At 32.5% G+C, this 24,236-nt stretch overlaps 2 protein-coding genes across 8 annotated transcripts; both read left to right on the top strand.

Annotated features, from left to right (window-relative positions):
- The first annotated feature begins 286 nt into the window (after nt 1-286).
- Nucleotides 287-2,859, top strand: LOC137831155 (uncharacterized). Its single transcript, XM_068638720.1, has 5 exons — nt 287-601; nt 693-861; nt 1,471-1,553; nt 2,282-2,395; nt 2,528-2,859. Exons 1-4 carry the CDS (start codon nt 527-529, stop codon nt 2,357-2,359), a joined length of 405 nt encoding a protein of 134 aa, XP_068494821.1. The 5' UTR covers nt 287-526; the 3' UTR covers nt 2,360-2,395; nt 2,528-2,859.
- An 11,968-nt stretch (nt 2,860-14,827) lies between these two features.
- On the top strand, nt 14,828-19,680 carry LOC137831156 (protein MAIN-LIKE 2). Of its 7 annotated transcripts, none has more exons than XM_068638726.1 (7): nt 14,828-15,037; nt 16,297-16,469; nt 16,884-17,016; nt 17,122-17,766; nt 17,893-18,060; nt 18,157-18,546; nt 18,621-19,680. In XM_068638726.1, exons 4-7 carry the CDS (start codon nt 17,326-17,328, stop codon nt 19,575-19,577), a joined length of 1,956 nt encoding a protein of 651 aa, XP_068494827.1. In that variant the 5' UTR covers nt 14,828-15,037; nt 16,297-16,469; nt 16,884-17,016; nt 17,122-17,325; the 3' UTR covers nt 19,578-19,680. The 7 variants fall into 7 exon arrangements, with proteins under 7 accessions (XP_068494827.1, XP_068494828.1, XP_068494822.1 ...); XM_068638727.1 differs by having other exon boundaries at nt 18,642-19,680; XM_068638721.1 differs by having other exon boundaries at nt 16,884-17,003.
- Nucleotides 19,681-24,236: the final 4,556 nt, after the last annotated feature.

The following is a 24,236-nucleotide window of genomic DNA, read 5'->3' on the forward strand; positions in this document are numbered from 1 at the left end:
AAATTATAATTTTATTGTATTTGATAATTAAATATTATTAATTATATTTTAATATGTTTATAGAAATATTATATCATAGTTTTCATTTAATAACTTTTTATTATATTAAAATAAATTTATTTATCAATGTTTATGATAATTTTCATAATAAATTTGATTAAGGAAAGTATTTTAAAACTTCATTTAACATTAAAGATTTATTTAAAATCCTTCGTAGTTGAGGTTTATTTAAAAACCTCCCTTAAATAGTAAAGGTTCATTTAAAAACCTCCGTTAAATAGTAGAGATTTGTTTTAAAACCTCAGTAAGCTACTCTAGTTTTATTTCAAATTCTTTTTGCTTTTGATTTTCTTCTTCTTTTTTTCCTTTCTCTTTTCTGGTAGACCCTTAACCCGCCTCTCATTTCCATCTTCTTTTCTCTTCACTCTCATTTATGTCCAACTCCCACCTCTTCCATCGCACACCACTGGACATTTGCTTCTAATCCTCCCCCACGGAACATGCTTTTGCTATTCCAACACGAAACATGGTTATGCTACTTCACCATGGAACTTGCTTCAACCTTCGCTCCACCACGAAACCGCTTGTCTGCAAAGCGCAGGTATGTTCCGCAATTGGTGATGTGGTGTTTGTTGTTTATTTGACGATCTTGGAACCCTAATTTTTTTGATCATTTTTTTTTTCGTTGTTAGTGCTTTGTTCTCGTCATTCTTTGTGGCTATGGTTTGTGGTGGAGGTTCATGGTTGAGGTTGAGGTTGTGGTTCATGGTTCATGCTTCGTGCTTCGTCTTATACCTTTTTCACATCGATTTGTGATTCATGGTTCATACTCAAGGTCGTGGTTCGTTCGGTGTGGCAATGGTTTGTGCAGTTTGTGTTGATGTTTTCCTCTTTCTTGAAATATTCTTGCTTAAATGTTGCGAGTTATTTTATGATAATAATAGTATAAAATCTTAAATGTGTATATATCCTTGGGCTAGCTTTTATGGATTCATGCTATGTTTCAGTACTTTCGCTCATATGGATGCCTAAACTGCAAATTCTGAAGCATTCAGGTTGAATTATTTAAACACTTAAATAGATGCCTAAGCTGCTAATTCTGAAACATTTCAGTATTGAATTTTTAAAATTAGTGCTTTAAATGTGAATCTGGTGATGTTCTGTCTTGAAATGCAAGTGCATCTTTTGTTTGTCCATGTGATGCTTTAAAAAAGGGAGGGAGGGATGAAGCCAATGCTTGGTATGCTAACATTAAGATTAGCAACAGAAGAAGGAGTTATCAGATGATGCAGAGTTGCCAATTAAAATTATAACTTTTGTAACCTGTTAAGCTAGTGTTTTAGCTTGAACTTCGATGCTAAATTTTGTATTTGTTTTTATTAAGTATTCACTGGATTCTTTACATCTTCAAGTCCAGTAAACTTATTTACCTGCACCTTATTTCATATCCCTAACGTGCTTTGAAATTAGGAAAATGTCAAGACAAAGCATCCTCAGTTGTTGTAGGAGTCCAAGCTCTGTTACAATTTCATGCTCTGGCTTTGCTACATCAGGTATGCTTTCCAGATAAGTTTGGTTATGCCCAGGTTTTTTGGTGTATTGAAGGACCTCAAAACTTTGTCATCATTCTAAGGTCATGTTATGTTATCACATTGTCATCTACAGCTGAAAATTTTAGCATATTCATAGTTATACTTCTAGTTTCAACTTCAGCATCAATTAGAAGTGGTTGCTTATTATAGTACATGAAAAGGTTTCAAGGTAGAGTTTCTGTTCAGGTCTCTGTATTGTATAATTTAACCAAGTTTTAGATGCTTTGAACTTCATGTTGGTAAACAAGTTGAAAGTCGCTTGCATTGATTGTATAGTGCTGTAAATTTTGGTGCCATTTGACTCTTTACACATCTAAAGTAATTATCTTGTAGAATTAGTTTAGGCCGGATCATGATGGGAAATTTTGTTCCTTTAGCACTACTGTAAGTTTTTTATTCAGCATCATTTTCATCTTGCCTTCATGGAAGTTGACTCTTCTTATCATATAAAACACATGTATAAAATCTAATGAGAGTTAGTTGTACATGGTGAATTGAACCATTGTATATATGAAAAAATGATCGGTTGGAAGTTAGCAAGTTGGGTTACCAGTTTGACAAGGGGGACTATTCGCTCACCTTTATCATGGTGCCTTTTGGTCCGTTACACTATGTGTTTCCTTCCATATGTACATTGTTATTGGGATGCTATTTATTTTCATAATCTTTTTCTTCCATCATCTATGTAGGTTAATTATGAATCAGGCATTAAATACACAGGCAGGGAACGTGATTATCTTGACAGTTGCCTTTGTCAGAGATGGTGATTTTTGAAGCTGCTAGAGCAAGAACAGAGCTCAATGGTGTAAAAATCGAGAATTAACTCCAACAATTACTGCTCTTCATCTATTTTTAAGTTCTTTTAAGCCAGTCTTGAGATTTGTTGTTTTTTGTACCTTGAACAAGGTGATAATTTCTCAAGTTTCACTTTACAGGTGGCAATGACGCATTCAATGGCAATGGCAGTGAGTCAGTTTCTGCAAGGAGAAAGGTGGATTCCGGCTACAGGGGTGCCATTCTCTTCTGAAATGAGTACATGATCTGTGATGGTGTTAATAATTAATATATGGCTAGCTTCACTGTGACACAGTTTGCAATGTATATCATATATGCTGGCTTTTAAAAATATCATGGTCCCAGATTCCAAAAGTATGTTGCATCAAACTACTTTGTAATGGTATATTACTATATGCATATGTAAGACAATATTATTATTATTATTATATTATATTATGCAATAAAATTATCCATGGATTGGTGTGACCGTATATTGTTGTTATAAATTTTGTATAAATATTTTTAAGAAAAAATAAAAACAAAATAAAAATGAATATATGAACTTAATCATAAGTTTTACTTCGATCAAATAGAAGTTTAATTTCTTATGAAAAGTTTATAATTAAAAGAAAAAGCACATGAATGATAAAATAAAATGAGGTTGAATCCTTAAATGATAAAATGAGTAAAAAATCAAATGTTTTTAGTTTCAAAATCTATGATATTTTATGGGATAATGTATGGTAGTTTACAGAGGTTTCAAAATCTATAGTATTTTACGGAGGTTTCGAAACCTATGGTATTTTATGGAGGTTTTGAAACCTATGACATTTTGCAGAGGTTTTAAAACCTATGGTATTTTACGAAGGTTTTGAAACCCATGGTATTTTACGGAGGTTCTTAAGTCCATGCTATTTAACAGAGGTTTTGAAAGGCTTTTCCTGAGGTTTAAAAAACCTCAGGGAACACGTTACCCAGGGATGGTTTAGCAGGGGAAACAACACTCCTGGATAAATGACTTAACGGAGGTTTTAACCCTTACTAATGTAAAAATAAACCCATGTTAAAACCATTTTTTCTTGTAGTGATTATTTTTCACACAAAAATCTAATTCAGTAACGAACATAAGTTGTAAAAAGAGAAGAAACACGAGAAATGATGCTAATAAAATAGAAAATATTTTAATATCATAAGAAATAATTGATTGTAAAATAATTAATGTTTAAATCATATTATTAACAATTAAATCATATAAAATATTATATTATTAAAATTACTACACTTGATTTATTCATTACAATCTTAATATTGATGCCTCCGGACAAATTTTCCGAGCTTCACAATTGTAAGAAGCAGGTGTCAATATCCAAAACCCGATTTTGGTGCTTCTTTATATGTTCACAAATTCACATTTTCTTCCTGCAACTTCAGAACTTTTTTTCACCTCTATATTTTCTTGAAAAGTCAGATTTACCCTTAATAAAATTAAAAATTAAATCTACATGACTTCCATTTTTTTTGGCACTGGTAAATATTACTATTAAAAAATGCGAATACTATTAATTCTAATTTAAATATTTTGATGCCTCTAATACCTAAATATTGTTTGATGAAGTTACAAAATCCATCTCTTCAAATAAAATTGGGGATCAAACACTGCATATGTATGAAATTTATACACAACACCATAGCTTCGAAAATGCATTGGATGATTCAGATTTGCACCCAACAGCGAAATCTTCGTTTTATTCTTAATGATTTAAAATTTTTACCTTCCAGATATACAAATCCGGAACTAATATGTTATTTTTGGATTTCACCGTTTGGAAGTTTATCTGGACAACATAAATGACCTTCAAGATGTCAAGATTCATAAGCAAACATAAATGAGTTATGAATTTCAATCCTCAACACCATTTATAGAACCATTCTGGATATCAAAATCCATAACTCATAACTCACTTTTGGATATGACCATCCGAAAGCTTAAATGAAATATGAAAATGACCTTTTAGATTTCGAAATTCGAAATGTATAAAAATTACTTCCAGATATTGACATCCGTAAACAAATATGTGAAAATGGCATAATAGAATTTTAAAATTTTCGTTGAGTGTCAATCAAAATTGATTGGGTGGTGGAAACAATTGCTAAATGCATTTTGAACTCCAAAATTCAAAAATGTCTAAATACGTTTTTTATGGGTTGCAGGAAGAAGAAGGATGGGATGCACTGTATGTCTACTTGCATGCGAGATATTTGAAATATAATTTAAACATTTTATCAATTTTATTAATATGTTAATTTGTGATTATATAAAAGAAACAACATAACGCAATTAATAATATAATATCAGTCAGAATACATAAGTAAAAGAATAAATATTTTATAATTAGTATTCACATTTTTAATTTTAAAAGTAAGAATTCTAGATGTTTATACAATAATACCTCTATCACAGGTCCTCTTAATTTATACTCGTTTTTATTTTTGTATATTTTACCTTATGTTCTTATTTTTAGTATTTAGACATTATTCATACTAGACTTCCATTTAACCTTTATTTACATTTCATCAATGTATACCTTTTTTCTAATTGAAATCCACATTTTAGTTTATAAAACTTAAAGATTAGAACTTGGTGTTAGACATTTTAATTTTAAAATTCTTCTTAGCTTATAAAAGTTTATGGTTTTGACACAATTGAATTTTATGTAGAATTAACTAATTCATAACTAAATGAATAATTTTGACAATAAATGGAATAACAAATAGTAGTAATTGTCAAGGAATTTCAAAATTCAATAGCTTGTCATTTCAATGAAATAATTATCCAATATGATTATTGTAAAATAAAGTCGACGACTATTCATTTATGTAGGGCATAAAAAATACTTAATGAAGGATCATCCACAAGTTCCAAATCACGATATATAAGGCTAAGAACAGAAGAATGTAAAACATATATATCTATCTTAGTCTATATAAAAATATAAAAACAAGTAGAATAATTGTTTTAGGTTTTATATTTTTGTATCATTTTTTACAATAGAGTTTAAAATAAATCATATATACCCTATAAACCATTACTTGACATGCAAGTAAGGGTTTTTAGAGCCCAAATGAGTAAATGATCACATCACAACATTAGTTAGAAGCTCCAAAAGCTCACCATAGGTTAGCTAGACTAACCAAGGTTAAGGTAGCTTAACACCATCATTACAAGAAAATCATTAAATAGTAACCAAATTTAAAGATAAAAACTAATTAGTCACTATATTAACTAAATTAGATATTAATTTAGAAACTAACAAATTGTTCTATTATTAATGAAAATTTATTAACTAAATTAGCTAGCTAAGTTTTAACAACTAATATTTTATATTATAAATTAGTCTCTAAAAGACTAATAAAGACCAATTTAGAATATAAAGTAGTAAGTAGCTAAAACCTTGGTAGCTAATGGTTAGATATCAATTTAGAAATCATTTTATAAATTTTTATTAATAATAGAAACTACTTTAGATACCAATAGTTTTTTTAGTTTATAAAATGGTTTCTAATTTAATCAAATAGTAACTAATTATTTTGGTTTCTAAAATTAGTTTCTATTTAATGATTTTCTTGAAGTTTATAAACAGGTGCCTTTTTTCCTCTTTGTATTTTGATTTGAAAAAATATTGAATGAGAAAATTGATTTTCAGACTTCATTCTCTCCTAAATCTCCTTTTGCTAGAAAGTCTAGAGGTCTAATGAAATCTTAGAAAGTTGGCTCAACCTCTTTCTAACTTCAACACCTATTTCACCTCAATTCTTCACCAAATCACCTCCAATATTGGTCCATCTTCATCCTCTTCCGCTACTACGTCATTCCTCTTTCAAAATCCATCAACACGGATTGCATCAATACCTTTCTCTTTGGTTTGAAAATATTTAACTTTTGAAAAATGCAATAGTTCAACGCATCAAGACTTATAAGAGACATGACATACTACAAAATATAATATATAATGTGGCGGTTATTTTCGTATAAACTGGCGTTTATAACTGCCACAATATACGCGTGTGGCGGTTTCCTAAACCACCACAGAACTAGCTGCCACAAAGTTTAATGTGGCGGTTTTACGCTACTCGCCGCAACACCGCCACTTTAACACTGTGTTTAAGTGGCGGTTTTTATATGTAAGTAGTGTCAGTTATAACTGTCGCAATTTAATTCATTGAAAAAGATTGCAGCGCCATTATATAGGGTATAATGTGGCGTTTTTAACTATCAGTATTATAATAAAATTGTAAAAATAATATGTCTATTTCAACTTACGTAATTTTAATTCTAAAGAAATGAAATTTAACGACCACTTTTTTATAATCTGATTTGCACAATTAAACTAAACATAATATATTTTCATAATAAAAGATAAAATACTAATAAAATGAAATAATGTATAAAGTTATAAGCATCCATTCATTTCATTGAAAATTAAAGCACACATAATATTGTTCAAAAGTTGATACATAATTGAAAATTAAAACACATAATTGTTTAAAAGTTCATACATAATTTAAAATTAAAACAACATCCCTAATCAGTTTTGCTTCCAACACTTGATCTTATTATATGATTAGGTGATGGAGCACCACTTCCAGTATCTGATGCCTGAAATAAATAATTTTAAGTTAATGAATTTGAATATTTATAATTATAAAATAAAAAATACCAATAAATATTTAAATATATAAATTAGAGGAAGCATAGTTCATTCCACAAGATGCATGTGTGTGAGTATTATAATATCAAGAAACACCAAACAAATGCCAAAACACACCTCAAGTGTCATCGATACTTGTTGCATTACACTATAAATCTTCTCATTGCTGCCTCAGTGAAACCTTATCCTTGAGAATCACAATACTGAGGAAATTAACATTTGCATAAACTTGCTTTGACCTGGTACACATAAATACTTATTTTTAACATGAAAACATATAGACATGAAATAATAACCTTGAAAAAAAACAATTAGTTATCAATTATTATAATAGAAAAAATATATTTCTTTAGATTTATGCATTGTCAAATGCATATTAGTTAATTACATTTCAGGAATATATCTTTGTATTTAATTGCATTATTTGTGTAAGGGTGGTGCATCTAAAATAGTTTTCCGCATATGCTTCAGATTAGAGGGGTCGGGAGAGGTCTAAAAGAAGAAAATGAAAAGGTTCAAGGATCATATATGTTAGTTTTGAAGGCCTTAAACAAGAGGGGGTGAATTGTTTTCAAACGTTTTTTCGCAAAGTTTGAAAGTATGAAGAAAGTCAAAGAAGAATCACAGCGAAAGGAATGAAAGAACACAAGATAGAAAACAGTTTTAGTTGAATTTCATAAATTCAACCGGTTGTTTCTGCGATTCAACCGGTTGTTTTTATCAGCAGAGTATAAAAACAACTAAAAATAGGTATAAAAGAGTTAAGGAAGAGAAAGAATCACACAAGCAATTTTATATTGGTTCACTCTTATACCAAGAGCTACATCCAGTTCCCAGAAACCTCTGGGTATCCTCTAAGTAATCAAAAACCAAATTACAAACACACAACCACCAAAGAAGTGATATTGATCCCCTTAAGAACATACACTTCCTTTGGCACACTACTATCACACCATAGATTAGAACACCCTCTGACCTTGTGAACACCAGTACTTACAGAATTACAAATCAAGAAGAAATAGGATTGATCACACCTGGTACAAATCAAGTCAAAGTACACAACAAGTCTTACTCCACTCTTAGAGAAATATCCAAAGCCTTAAGCAATCTTGGAGAAAACTTGATTTCACAAACTGATCTTCAAAATTAATGCTAGGAGCGTAAAACAGAACATTTATTATAAAAGTCAAATCAATTTCAAATCATTTAAAGAAGATTTAACCAACTTAACAGAATTTTATTAAGATAGTTAAAAAACAGTCGGTTGTTTTGTCAAAATAACAGATTGAATTGGTTTGACAGCAAAGTCAACCAAATTCAAATATGCCAAAACTAGTTTCAAAAACCTTAAGTATGAAACAATCGATTGAAATGATAAAACAACTGGTTGTTTTTCTGTTTCTTCATAAAACACTCTTTTTTAAAAAGATTTGAATTAAACCAGCTTTGGATTCAAACTAAAAGTGAATTAACAAATTCAAACTACCTATAACACACCCAATTAAGAAATCCATGGAGATTTGGAGTCATCAAAGCTCATCTTCAACAATATAGTCAATCTCAAATGATCATATTAACCAAAAAAGAAAATAAAAAAACTAAAATGTGTATATCAGATTTTTACAATTCTTGTACCCTAGTAATTTGGAAACAACATTCATATCCACATCAATGGCACTCAAATATTTACTATTACAATCACAACTATTACTTGTTCTAATAATTAGATATTTATCTAGAAAAGTAAATTGCAAAAAGCATTATGTGTAATACCTTAACCAAGGTTGACATGAGAAATTCAACCAGTTCTGGCACAACAATTATCTGTGCACCCTATTCTCCCTAGATAGCAAAGGTAAACAAAGTCTAAGTTTCCTAAAATATGTGTGGGTTGTTGTAGATGCACACTAAAGTCAAACAACACAAAATCGTAAAATAAAACTTAGAATGAATACAAATAAGAAAATGTAATCCAGGTCATGTTTATAAACTTAACTTGCAATCTAACAACCAATCAAATTAAACAGAACTACAGAGGTCACACTTGTTAATATTGTTTTCTTTACATATTTGACTATTTTTCTTTTTGACACATGATTTGATTCATTGTAAGAATAATCTTTCTATTAAATGCACTCTATTGATTTAATTAGGAAGATAATAGAAATATTGACTCATCAAACAACAAAGAGAAGTTATTAACTTTAGAGATCAAAGCAACATTAAACAAAAATCTTTTAGTATGTACATGCCAAGAGAAGACAAGGAAATTGGAGCAAAATTAGCAAATTAAAAAACCCATACGATGAAAATGTCATGTAACACATTGCAGATTATGATGTACAAGTCCATCAGAAGCTAATAATGTTTATACAAAAACCTTAGCACTCATCTGTGGATAGAGCAAATTTTAAACAAAAGCTTCCTGAAATAAATCTAATTAAAGGAATACCTGCAATATAATATCCCCAACTTTCTCCCTAACAATTCCTCTACCAAGGATTGAGCCAAGGAAGTCACCATGTGAGCAAGGTTCGAACTGGAAGTTCCCTTTAATGCTTAAAAAAGTAATTTTATGTAAATATTAGTAAACACTTCTAGAAACATTAATAATGGATCTAAAGAGTTTGGAAATGAAATTAAAAGAGTTAACCTCCATGGTGAAATAATATCTGGATCACTAGTCAGTTCTTCTAGATGTTCAACAAAAATTCGACAACGTTCAGCCTAGAGAGAATACAAGTTTGATGTCAACATACAAATTCAGATAATTTTAGTATCGAAGGACTGAAAAGAATTTATCTGGATATTTTACCTGAGGGTAACCTCCTTAAGAAATTGCTTTCACATTTGCTAATTTTTCCAAAACTAGCATAGATTCCTTTAGCACTGGAGGGGTTAGAAATCTGTATGGAGAGTCTCCCACTTCAGTGATGCCTGTCTAGCATACAACAAATGGACAACAACCATGTTAGAGATTAAATAATGATATATAGGGTAGGATTTTAAGACATGCAATGGTCCAAGGGCATCTATTTTTGACAGAGAATCAACATCAAACTTCTTTGTTATCACCCATTAAACTAGAGGTCTTCCTTACCTAGATGGAATGATACATATCCAACCTCGCCTTCAATTTTTCCCATTGCCACCAGAACACATAGGATCATGCTCTAACAAACCCAAGATAAAAATTTGGAAATTAGAACAATTACACTAATCTCACTAAACCAAAGAACAATCGGTACCTGGTAACTAACTACTTAATAAGTTAGTAAGCAATGATAGAAAAAAGCGCGTTTAATTCAAGAGAAAATATGGTATTTACTTGTAAGTGACTTTTAATCAAATTAATAGATTGAGCTACAACGGTTGCATGACTCTTCCAATCATCATCGTTTTCATCCAGAATGTTCCAATTATTGGCCAAATTTTTTTAGACCGTGAGTCCATCAGAGGTTGAGGGCTCGACGACAACGACCTCAGAGGCCTAAAAGCAAATTTGGAGAAGCATCGTTAGAGAAGCGAGAACTTGGGATCGAATTTGAAGAGAAACAAGAATTGAAACAATTTCTTTAGAGGTACAATACAATTTACAAAAGTTATCAGTATGTTCAAAATTATAATGCTAATCCAACAATAGATTTTAAAAAAAAAGTTATCTTGAGGGAATACCGTGCAAGTTGGCGGTTGTTGCGATGATAAACGATTAAAATCACTGCGAGGAGGCATCCTTCAAGCCGGTAGCGATGGTTGACAGAACAAACAGTGAGATGGTGTCACGAGAAAAGTGAAGGGAAGAGTTAGGTTTTGCAGAGACTGAGTTAGAGGGTTTGTGGAGACTGAGTGAGAGTGTGAGAGTGTTTGCAGTGAGAGTGAGAGTTTCAAGCAGAGTGAAGATTGAAGGGAAGGGTTTGAGGGTTTCCAGTTGTGAAGAGTGGTGGGTTTGAAGGTTTTTAGAGAGTGAAGAAGGTAAGGGGAGAGTGAGAGGTTTTGAGTGAAGAGGTTTCCAAGTCAAATTCTGATTCCAAAGAGTCAAATTGATGAGGTTTTTGAAAAAAAAAAAATGGGAATGAGGAATGGTATGGAGGAAAGGAAAAGGCGAGAGATTGTATATATCAGAGGAAAATTGTGACAGTTCAAAATGACACATTCTGAAGGATAATTGTGACAGTTATTAAAATGTCATATAATACGGACACTTATGCCAGTTATTAATAACCGTCATATTAAAACCGCCACTAATACATGATTTTTTGTAGTGACAACTTTTACTCCAACAATAATGCAATTATTTGTAGGCTCTCATAACCCTTAAGGAGCATTACTGTAATTCTATAACTTGCTTATAATTTCTATTGACTTTAACTACAAAACTCTCAAGCCATGTTTGTAACTTCTAGATCTCACGTTGCAAATTGGATCACATTGGAGAACTTCAAGTAGGAGACCATAAACCCCTTTATAATTTTATGGAGAAAGTTATTTTTTAAGGTATTCCTTACTATAATACCTGATGTTGAAATTGCATACAATGTTATATTGTGAACTAAACCTTTCTTAGACAAATTGTACATTAATAACATAAAATACATGGACGGGTAAACATCGAACATCATTATGATCGAAGAGAAGATTGAGTACTGAAAGAAGGCAAAGAAAAAAAGAGTTGGATCCTTGATGATTTGATTCAATGAAAGTCAAAGCTTCAAATAGAGAAGTTCCTAATACAACTCATACACGCCACTTAATACTAGTATGGAAGTAAGAATTCAAGTAGCATTTGTTCTTGAATTATTGAACTTACCACCTATCACAACCTCTCTTGGTAACACTAACCAACCTAACTAAACTTTGTCTTTACCATTGAAACATTGGACATACAACTGAAAAGTGTACTAAAGTTTGAGATACAATTGGGGATCTTATTTTATTAGGAGCCATAACTATTTTTTTTTTAAATGATAAAATAGGTTGAGGTCGAGGTAGTTATAGAGGTCGTGGTCATGGTATCTAGGAGGCTAGCAAGGCTAGTGACATGAAACCAACAACAACAAAAAGGTTAAAACCAAAATGATAATGTCACAAACCAACAAGCTCAACAAGCATGACAACAAGATGGAAAGAAATACAAGGTTTTATCAACAACATAACTGACAATTTTTTTCAGTGTTACCTCTAAGCTATCCATGATGTTAACTCGATCAAATCATTCCTAAAAGGGTTTGATGTCCCCTAATATTTTTTATTGATAATAACTTTAGCAAAAATAACCCCTCAAATAAAGATCCAATTGTCATTATAATTAATATCGTGAATTAGGAAGTAGGAAAGACCCTTTTAGATGAAGGTAGCTTAATTTATGTACTCTATTAGTAAAAATATTCTCAAACTCGACCTATCACTCGATCTCACTAAGTCATACTTGATTCTTTTACATGGATTCACCAACAAAAATGTGCACACTAGGGAACATATGGATTTCCTCACTATTTTTTATGGCAAGTAAGTGACTTATAGTAGAATACATATTAATAATGTAAATTGGTGATTTGTGGTTTAATACATACTAAATAAACTTGGGACCATCGTTTCCATGACACATGGCTATGAAGTTCTTAGTCGATGAAAGGAGCACCATCATTGTCAAATTTGATCTGAAAAAGGCAAAAAAGTATGCTCATTGCTTAAAGTCTTAACATACACTTTTAAGTAATCTAAAGGTAAAAAAAAAAAAAAACCATTGTCAACACTAGGTGTTAAAACCCAAAAAAGAAACTATGAAAATGACAATTAACACGTTGGAAGAAGAACCACAACCATTACCACAAAGTAATAATGTTGAAATAATGTCCTTAAGGATCATGAATTAGTCATAAAGAAAGTCGACTTGGATTTGCAAGATAAGTTGAACAAGAATCATCATTCTTTTAACAAGCACACATATAAGTTTTAGCTCGGACTAATCCAAGGTTAATGTACTCACATTGGTTGAACTAATAGTCACTTCATATGAAGACAATTATAAAACATTCTCACCCAAAACACCAACTTTTTGGCATGGAGTTCATGTGACATACTGAGAATTTATGTCAATTTCATTTGTCACAAGATGGTTGTCATACAAAACCAAAATTATCGTCTAGAAGAAGCAAAAACAATCAAGCAAAAAGTTAATAAGCTTTTGAAAATCAACTTTATATGAGAAGTTTTATACACTACATGGTTCATCAATTTTGTATTGGTGAAGAAGTCAAGTGATAAATGGAGAATGTACATTAACTATACTGACCTTAATAAAGCATGACCGAAGGACTCATATCCTTTGTCAAATATAGACCGTTTTGTAGAGAATGCATCTAACTTTGAGATACTTAGTGTTTTGGATGCAAACTCTAGGCACAACCAAATTAAAGTGTACTCCCAAGATATAGACAAGATTGTGCTTACTATTAATGGAGTCAACTATTGTTATAAGATCATACCATTTAATTAAAAAAATTTGGAGTAACTTATTAGAATTTTTATGGATAAAGTTTTCAAAAATATAATTTGAGACATTATGGCAATATATGCCAAGGGCAAGGTGCTAAAATTAGATAATGTCGATAACTACTCATAACACTTCCAAGAAGTCTTCATTGAGGATAAGAAACACAACATGCACTTAGATCTTGAGAAGTGTGTGTTAATTAGTTCCTTGACTTTTTAAACCTAAAGAGAGATTGAGACAAAGCCATATGTGTGAATATATTATTTCCATGTGTAGCCCTCGCAATATCAAATAGTTCCAATGAATAAATTAAAAACTAGTATCCTTAAGTAGTTTTGTTCTAAAGTTAGTCGAGAAGGAAATTTTTTTTTTTCAAAGTACTCAAAGCACCAAGTTTGAGTGAAATGAGAAATGTGAGATAATGTTTTAACAAATCAAACACAAAACTTCTAATTAACACTTTTTCTTGTTTATGCTTCCACGACTGAGAGAAGTATACATTCTCACTAAAATTCATTGTTATCACATTTACTATTGATTTTCACTAAACTATTATTAATTCACTATCTCTTTCTTTATTAGGAATAATATCAAATTATGTCTTCTCTGGATAATTATCAATTTTTAAATTTTATGGTTTCTAAATTAGTTTCTTCTATTACTTGACTGTCTTATTTACTTTTTTAATAATGTTTTAAAAAATAAAATCTGTCACTAAAAAGATAAGTTGACGTAAGCTTATTTTTATTTAAACTTTTGAAAATTTTGGTTGAGTTTTTATAACGTTCTTTTCTTATTATTGCTATATTTTTTTTGTTATGTTTGTTATTTGTTTTGTTTTTCTTTTGTGTGTGAATATTGTATTTTTTGCTTTGCTTAATTCCTATAGAGAATTGTAGGAGTTAAACTCATCAAATTATGTTTCTTGTTCATTAAGTGATCACAATATATCATTAACTGTTTAGTTTGTATACTTTGATAAACATAATTTTACTTTAACTAAGGAAATGAAAATTTTGGCATTGTTGGATAATAAAAAGTAAAAAAAAAAGAAAAAAAAACTTGATGCATTACTACTGTCAAGTCCTTTATATATTGTCAACGAATTAAAAATCATTATCAATAATATTACAAAATTCAAAAATTTTATTATACAAAATAGTTAGTTATTAGATGATAGCATAACACTGTTCTAGATTATGAATGCATAATTTGTTTTGTGAACAAGAAAAGGGTAGATATAGCAATTTGGTGGTAGGTTTAGCAATTGCAATATCATAATTTTTAGCCCACAAAAAAGTTAGAGGTTTAAGTTGGACCACAGGAAAACCCAAAGGAAGCCCCTTGTGAATTGAACACGCCTTTTTGTGTGTTGTTGCCCTCAAACAATTTACTCAAACCTGTGCTAAGTGCTAAATCAAGCGACGACGACGGTGGAAGTCGTATCGTGTTCTCCTCCATTCACTGTAAGCCTCTCTCTCTCTCTCTTCACTTTTCATTGTTTTTATTTTTTCCTTTTATTATTATTCCAAACTCAATGCAATTCCAAGGAAAACTTAAGCCATGCAGATCTCTTCTCACCTTCTTCCCCTGCCTCTCCCCTCTTGTCTTTCTCTCTCTGGGCTCCCCAATTCGTGTGGGGCCCCAGCACTTCTTCTCTCTGGGTGGTTTTTTCTGATGTCCCAGTTGGACCCCTGTGCTCAATTCGCCCTAAGTTTTCATCTTTTTTGGTGGGGTGCGAATGGTTTTGCGTGATTAACTGTTTGCCCTGTGTTTCTGGTGTTGAGTAGCGATTCGGGATTGTGGGGTTTTTGTTTTTGAGGAAAACGATGGTGCCTGTAATGCAATTGATTGCTGGAGCTGATTGTTGAAGTGTTTATGGAGTGGTTATGTTGAGTGTTGTGGAATGGGAAGGGTTGTTTATTGAGTTGCGTTGAGGTTGAACCTTGTGGGCGAATGTGCTGTGTTTGTTTTGAGTGGAATAGTTTGTGCCTTGTGTTTGTGGAAGTTAAGGTTCAAGGAGGAATTTGTGGTGTTTATTTGGTTCGGGAGGTTGGAATGGGATGATCGAAAGATGAAACTGTTGAAATTCTGGACTAGCAGTTGGGAAGTAATATGGGGAATGGGGTTTATTTTTGGATTGAAAACTGATACGAAGTTCAAGGAAGAATCAGAATATATGGATTGAGGATACTGGGTTTTGCTCAAGTAAGGAGAAAACAAATTAGCTTTCTGTCTGTACTTTTTGAGTGGGACCCAGAGAGTTTGAAGTTATTTTTAAGTACCTGCTTATTGTTTTCTTCTTGAACAAGGATGTTGCCTTCTGTGGTTCCAATGAAAGTAAAATCATCTGAACTTGTGTAACACTTTATGTAGAATTTTATTTTTTATGTTATGTGTGGACTTGACGGCTATTTTACTTTTAGTGATCATTGTGTTGAAATCTTGCTATTTTAGGTATGACCAATTGTCCGCATTAAAGTAAAAAGAACAATGTTTCGAATCTGTTGGATGAATATAACATTTCCCTTATGTTTTGAATCTGTTGGACGATCCCTTGACTTCATGTTGGTTGTAATGTTTAACGTGTTGTGTATAACTAACATGTTAATATTGTCGCATGTCACTAACAGCATCAATATGGTGTTCTGTTGAATATCTCATGCTGTGTTAATATTGTGTTTTGTCGTATATCACTAACTGCTTGAATATTGTGTTTTGTCAGATTTCTGCTTTGGCACTTTTCACTCAAAATGCTCTTCATACAAGGAAAGAGAACTTTGTAACTCAATGAAGCAAGAATACATGGCAGACAAAGTTGAGGTGTATCCATTACGTGCAGTAGATAACAGGAATGATCAATCCCTAAAATCTGCAAAATAAATCCTTCAATTCCTGGTAAAGAAAGTTCATATATGCTATATAAATCCTGCAATTTAACTTCATATATCATTTGTGATGTCATTCCTTAATTGAGTTGGTAGATGCTGACTTTTGTCAGGTTTCATTCTAGGACCTCCTTCTTCTTATTCCAATGTACAAAGTTATGAAAATGTTTTTGCTTGTGGGGCTTTGAGGTTTTGGGTTTATAATTTAGAATTTTGGAGTTTCTAAATAATAATCCTTAGGATTTAGGTTTTATTTCTTTGATGTACTGATGCATTTTTACTTTCTTTGGTCCTTTTTCGTTTTGAAGAGTTTGTACTTTTCCAGCCACTGCATTCCTCTGATGTAAAATTTCTTTTAATAAATGAATTAAGAAAATTTTGAAGACCATGTTTCTTATTTCACTTCTTTCCTGGATGTTTGTAGTTAGTCATTGTAATGGAAGTTGGAGCAGTGGACCCTTATACAACTAATCCAGGTCCAATTGATGGTTCGGTTCTGTATGACCAAGACAAGCATGTCTCTACAGCAGTTTGGGATGGACAGGTGCTGTTAGCTAGTTGAGAAGCCTTTCTGCCTTATCTTTTTTTGCACTTTTTTTCTAAAAAATCTTGTCTATATCTTGATTATTTATATAATTTTTCTCTCATTAATGTATTAACAGGAGCGTGGTGCCCTCAGATGTCATGAACATACCTCTAAGCTTGATCAGTGGACCCTTACTCATAAACAGGTTGAATTGGTAGAGAAGGCTGGATTTGGATACCTTAGGTCAATCCCAGCTATTAGTCTAGACAATCCACTTATCTCTGCTCTAGTTGAAAGGTGGAGAAGAGAAACAAACACATTTCATTTGAATGTTGGTGAAATGACAGTAACCCTTAAAGATGTTGCACTCTTGCTTGGGCTGGCTATTGATGGAGAACCTGTAATTGGTATTACCTATACAGCATGCAGTTCTGTTTGTGAAAAGTATCTTGGTAGATCACCAGAATCTGGTTACACAAGTGGAGGAATGGTGAAGCTAAGTTGGTTGAAAGAGTTCTTCTCTCGCTGTCCTGAAGATGCTCCAATTGAAGTGATTGAGCAACATACTCGTGCATATCTTCTTTATCTTGTTGGTAGCACCATATTCTCCACAACTACAGGGAACAAAGTCCCTGTAATGTATTTGCCATTATTTGAGAATTTTGCTAGATGTGGGCAATATGCCTGGGGTTCTGCGGCATTGGCTTTTTTGTACAGAGCCCTGGGCAATGCCTCACTAAAAACTCAAAGTACCATTAGTGGCTGTTTAACACTACTTCAGGTAATTTATATACGTCTGTGTCGCTTCTTTTTAACTCCTCTCTTTGAATTGAATCTTACCTTCATTTTCCTTCAAACTGCAGTTTTACTTTCTCTCAAGTGTTAATAGTTTATTATGCATTTGCAGTGTTGGAGTTACTTTCACCTAAATATTGGACGACCAAAGCTTAATCTTGAGCTGATGCATGATCGATTTCCCTTTGTGCTTAGATGGAAAGGAAAACAAAGTGGCCCAACTGCAAATCGTGATGTAGTTTTCTATCGGAAGGCTCTGGATTCCCTAAAACCATGTGACGTAAGTCTTATTTGCAATTGTATCTTCAATACTGATATGGAAATCTTCTGATTATGTTAAAAAGTAGAATCTAGTTGAAATGATGTATATGTACAGGTGGAATGGCTCCCATATCGAAACATGGACAGCATGGTCATTCCAGAACATATCAAAAGCACTTTAATTCTTGGGAGGTCAAAGACAATGCTGATATGCTTCGACAAGGCAGAAAGACATCTTCCAAATCGATGCTTAAGGCAATATGGTATGCTTCAATCAATTCCAGATGATGTGGAGCGGTGGGAGAGGAAGAGTAGAGGAGTTGATGGTGGTGTTGATTTATCAGGGAAAATGGAATCCGAGCTTAATGAGTGGATGGACCGTCAGGTGCATATTGTTGATGGGGATGAGGGTGTAGATGAAAGTGAGTACATGGAGTGGTATCTGAGAATTACTCGTAAGTTCATTGGAAGGCCTATTTCTCTGTCAACCGAGTTCCAGAGAACGGTAAGGATATGTTTCAAGAATTTGATTTTATATCTTATAGCAATTATGGATTAAGTTTGAAATGCTTTTTAAAGAAAATAAACAAATGTTCGCAGAATGCTGGTCTGAGGGATATTGCACACATAGCGGATACCTTTTCAACAAAAGGGCTAGACCCACAACAAATTGAATCTATATCAAGGATAAGATATATTGCACATGAATGTTTGAGAGACCAAATTGGTGGTCCAGTCATGGCGTCAGGGAGCCCCCAAGTTGAACTAGGTAAAAGGGTCAGAGGGAAGGAGAGGGTTAGAAGAAAAGGAGGAGTAGGCAAACGAATGCGAAAGGATGGTGTGGTTCATTATAACACCGTTAGTGAGGATGAACAACCTCAGTATTATAGCACTGCTATTGAGGTTAGCCAATTACATCTAAGTCACATTGAAAGAGAGCTGGATCATGCACAATTATGTACTGTAGACAATGCAGTCAGCGTTGTCCAGTTGATTCATGCAGATGCTGATGGCGAAAATATGCAGCTCTGTGATACACACATTGATGTTGATGAATCAGAGCTAGGGTATACTGCAGGTGAAGAAAATAATGAAGAGCCAGATGATGTAGCTGCCGAATTTAGCCATGAAGAACTAAAGCACAGAGCTGGTGAAGAAATAAAGCAAGAGCTTAATCATGTGACTGGTGAGGAAAACATTGAGGAGCTGAATGCAGCCAATGAAATTCACATTGTGCAACCTTCTGATAATATGGTGATTGATAATTCACAGCTTTGTGATGTTAGTCATGATGATATTGATGATCCGCTTCCGGATACTGCTGCCGAGTTCGATCACTCACAACTTGATGAATCAAGTTTGGTCAATCAACAACATAGCAATCCAACTGAAAATCTTGTTCATTCTAAGCTTTCACATATTAACCCTGAAAGTGAACTTTCATCTGCCAAAGCAGCAATGGAAGTGTCTCAACATTCTTCTATTGAAACTCATGAGGATATTTCACAGAATGGTGATTGTAGTGTTGCTGTATAGGGTACATACCTTACCATATTGTAGAGAATCAAATTTTTTTAGGCTGGCTCAATTTAAAGGTGTTATATCGTGCCTTGTATAATTATTTATATTCATTTTTTGATGCATAGCTTGCACTTCCTTCTATGCTTGTGAATTAAGGTGCATGAAATGTAACTTAATTCCCACGGCATCATCAATACCATAGTAGAAAATATGGCCATGCATCTAGCAGTAGATATGGTAAATTTGTACTTTATCTTAATCTTAACCATAGTGCCATGGGAAGATAAGATGAGATTAGTGTGTGATTATGCAGTATCAGTAGTGTATATCATACAAAAAAATCCCGGATTCCTCTGGTAATAGAGGTAAATGGGAACTCAGGTTGTCATCAGTGAAGGAAAGAAAGGGTTACAAAGGTTGTCTTCTGAAATCTGTTTTACTCATTAAAATATAAAAAAGTTGGGTTTAGAAAGTTCAATGTCTTTCGTTCTGTTTTTTAATGTAAAGTGAAGTGATATTCTTCCTTTCTTGAACTAATAATAAGTTGTGTATAATAGAATGTACAGACTAAAAATATATTAACATTTTAGAGAGTAAATTTAAATTTAGTGGTACTTTTAAGAGACTAATTTATATTTTTCACCTGGTTTAAAATAACTGTTGCATTCTGTTTTCACTTTTACATCTTAATTTTTGAAAATTAGTAAGCAAACAATTAAAAGAGACCAACAAGAAAATTAAAATGTTTCAGAAAAAAAATTCTAATGTTTTATATAAGAAAAGAGTTTAACCAACTTAAACAACTGAAGTCAATTACTGAATTGTCAAAAGATAACTATAATTCCGCAAACTCCTAGTATTAAGGAGAAGAGTGCTTCTTCCTGCACCTCCATCCCTTCTTCACCCACCTCCATACACTTTTAAAATTCTAAAATTGTCCTTCGATAAAAAAAAATAAAAAAATAGAAAATTTGTTTTATCTTTCGTCACAAAGTGAAAACGAAGGTGCTTGGTCCTTGGTGTATGGTGGTGATAGTGGTCCTTGTGGTGGTAGTGACAGTGGTAATCGTGGTGGTGGTGCCAACAGTGTTTTTGTGGTGGTGGTCTTCACGGCTCGTCATTCTCAGGATTCTCAGGTAAGTCTTCAATCAATGCTTTAAACACTTTTTTTTGGATTGGTTAATTCGCTAGATCAATGAATTATATAATCTGTAACAATTTATGCAAATCAATGAACTTCATGTTTTGCATCACTATAATCCAAAATGTTTTTCCAATTCGTAAGACAATATTAAAGTGGTATGGATTAGTTAATCCGAAGGTCTACCAAATCTGAAACGAACATACTCACTTTTCTGGATTGTGTAACTCGGTACAAAATGAACTATGGATTACATAATCTGGAAGTCATTTTAGAACTTCAAATATGGCTTATGGATTATATAATTCGGAATGCAATTTACTGTTATAATTTGACTTACGAATTACACAATCCAAAAGTCACTTTAAAGTTGTCAAATGCATTACGGATTATCTAATCCGGAAGGTATTATTTGACTTATGGATTACACAGTTCCTCTACCAAAAGCTATAACCAAAAATCCGAAACTAACCTCTTTGAATGGTTGTGTTGGATGAAGAGTGATTTGGAGTTTAGAATGGAAGTGAGTGGTGCTGCTTTGAAGGGAGGGTGAGGGCTGCTGGGAGAGGGTGAACGTTTGCTGGTGCTTTGAAGGATAGGGGGTGAACGTTGTTGGTGCTTTGAAGGAGAAGGGGGTGGGTGTCGCTGCTTGTGCTGTTGTTGGGGTGAATGGCAAAGTGTAAAAACAATGAAAGTGAAAAGGTAAAATTAGGTTTACTTTTAATTTTTTAATATTATTTACTAAAGAGGGCATAATAGTAAAATCAAGTTTACTATGGGGGTGGCTGGAGAAGGCATGGAGGTGCAGGAAGAAGCACTCTAAGAAGAGAAGGAAGGTTAAGTTGGGTCTTTTCCTCCATAAATACATTATGGCCTTAAGGGTGTGAGGCATGCAGAATATTTGTGAAGTTCTTCACTATTATATATATATATATATATATATATATATATATATATTGAAAAATATATTAAATATTTTGGTGTAAATGAAAAATAAATAAATTGATCATTCTCACTATGTCAAAAGTCAAAACACTCAACATACATTACGAGAGGACCTAGAACCTAGGCACCAGAGAAAAGAGAGTCTGCAACATTGTAACATATCAAGCAAGTTGTAGACGAGTTAATGAGGTAGGCCGAAGTAGCACAACGCATGGAGGAAGCTCTTCAAATCCAAGAGGACCTACATAAGCAAAATTAAGATCTACAAGGAGCGTTGAGACGTTCTCTTCCCTAGAAGAGCCTCACATAGCGATTGGACAATACTAACTTCAGAATTTAATACTTTTACTCTTACAAATGTTCTTTGTGATCAAAATTCCAAGACTAAATTATTATCAAAACTCACAAGCACCAAGAGAATAGGAAATCATCGATTGATCATCCCTAAATCCTTGATCTTACCGACTGGAGAAGTTTCATGTGTGGAAGTTATGTAGTCGTGGATGACTTCATACATTCAATTGCTAGCTAACGAGATAGTATCAATAGATGTTACAGACAACACAACATTTTGGAAGATCATATCTCGATTTGCTACGGTGGATGGATATTTATTCAAAAGAGGATTTTTGACACCTCCACTAGGATGTATCACTTGTGATGAAGCCAAGCGAGTTATTAGGAATATCCATGAAGGTTCTTATGGTAGTCATATTGGTGGATGATCTCTTGCTTCGAAGGTTCTTCAAGCAAAATTTTACTGTTATCTCTATGAAAATATTGTTTTGAATGTGTTCATCGATGTGACCAGTGTCGATGTCATGTTGACATACATCACGCCCCACCCAAACAACTACAATCTATAATAATTACTTGGCCCTTCTATAAGTGGGGGTTAGATATTCTTGGTCCTTTTCCCATGGTAGTATGGACATTGAACATTTTGATTGTCAAGATTGATTATTTATAAAAATAGATAGAGGTCGAGCTAGTTGTTAGCATAACCTCAAAAAAAGTACAATAATTAATGTGAAAATTGATCATAACATGGTTTGGTATCTCTCGTGTCATTATTACTGATAATAGAACACAGTTTACAAGCAAAAAAGTTCAGGACTTTTGTGCATCTCAAGGATTAAATAGGTCTTCACCTCGATCGAGCATCTTCAAAGTAACATACTGGCTAAGGCAACTAACAAAGTCATCTTTTGGGGACTAAAGCTTCAACTCGATGGCTAGAGGAGCTACACCATGTGTTGTAACATTACAAAACGACCCCTCACTCAACTAGAAAAGAGCGGACTAACATGATTATGTTTTTTTTTTCAGAAGAGGGTTCAAATAAAGGCATCTCGACACATTTGGACATTATATAGGAAATGCGCAATCGTGCTTGAGTTCAGATGACCGTTTATAAAAGATGTTTTGAGTTTAAACATATATCTAAAGTTCACCCTCCAAATTGGGTTGGTCCATATCACATTAGTGAAGTCGTGAGTAAGGGTGCATATCGATTGAAAACTCTAAATGGATGAGCTATACCGAGAACATGGAATGTTGATAGTTTTCGATTTTATTGTAGTTAAAAATCTTGCTATTTGGAATTGAATTTTAGTTTTCGTGTTTAGACTGTGATGTTAATTTGTTATATAAATTTACTTAGAATAATTATATTCTCCATTACACAAAGGCTTATAGGTTCCATTGCAACTTTTTGTCGAGACATGCACATGAGGCTTATAAGCTCCATTATGGCTTTTTGTTGGGACATGCACACAGAGGTTTGTATGTCCTGTTACAGTTTTTTGCTCAGACATACACACGAAGGCTTGTAGGTCCCATTACGAATTCTATAAGAGTTCTTTAAGAGAAAACACAAAGTGGATAAATTAAGATACCCACTTGGTTAAAAATAATTTTCACATTTTTTAACTGTTATTGAAAGTGTGTCCCACAACGTGCAAATTTTTCTCAAATGATGTCTTAATTTCATTATATTGTAGTCTTATGACTTTCTTGACTGCGTTCCAACAGGTGTACAAGTTTTCCATATTATTTTAAAATACTCGCTTCAAGTTCCAATGATCAGATTTAACCATGCGATTAAGCATGATAAACATAAATACGAAGTTAACAAGTTTTACATCTATATTAACTACAAGTTATAAATACATACAAAATAATATACATATTCGACATTGTATAGGATATAATATTATTACACTATAAATTATAACAAATCCTTCAATTAATATATGATAAATTTACAATTGTCATTACAAATTGTAACATATATCTCTAGGTACAAATGTTCTAAAGAAAAAACCACTAATTTGCAATGTTATGATTTTGCAACAATAAGTTTTTTTATGTGAGAGATAGGTATTCATGATGTGATCCAACCTATTGTCATTCATAAGAAATAACTTTTTGTTAATTAATATATTTATATTTATTAAATTATAACAACAATTAACTAAATTTATATTATTTAAGTAGAAAACATAATTTACTTTTGAAGAAGTCTTCCTACTTATCAAACATGTTATCCATAATTTATCGAATTTTAAAAGACTACATAAAAAGAA

This window comes from Phaseolus vulgaris, chromosome 6 (assembly GCF_000499845.2).
Source record: "Phaseolus vulgaris cultivar G19833 chromosome 6, P. vulgaris v2.0, whole genome shotgun sequence".
Lineage (NCBI taxonomy): Eukaryota > Viridiplantae > Streptophyta > Magnoliopsida > Fabales > Fabaceae > Phaseolus > Phaseolus vulgaris.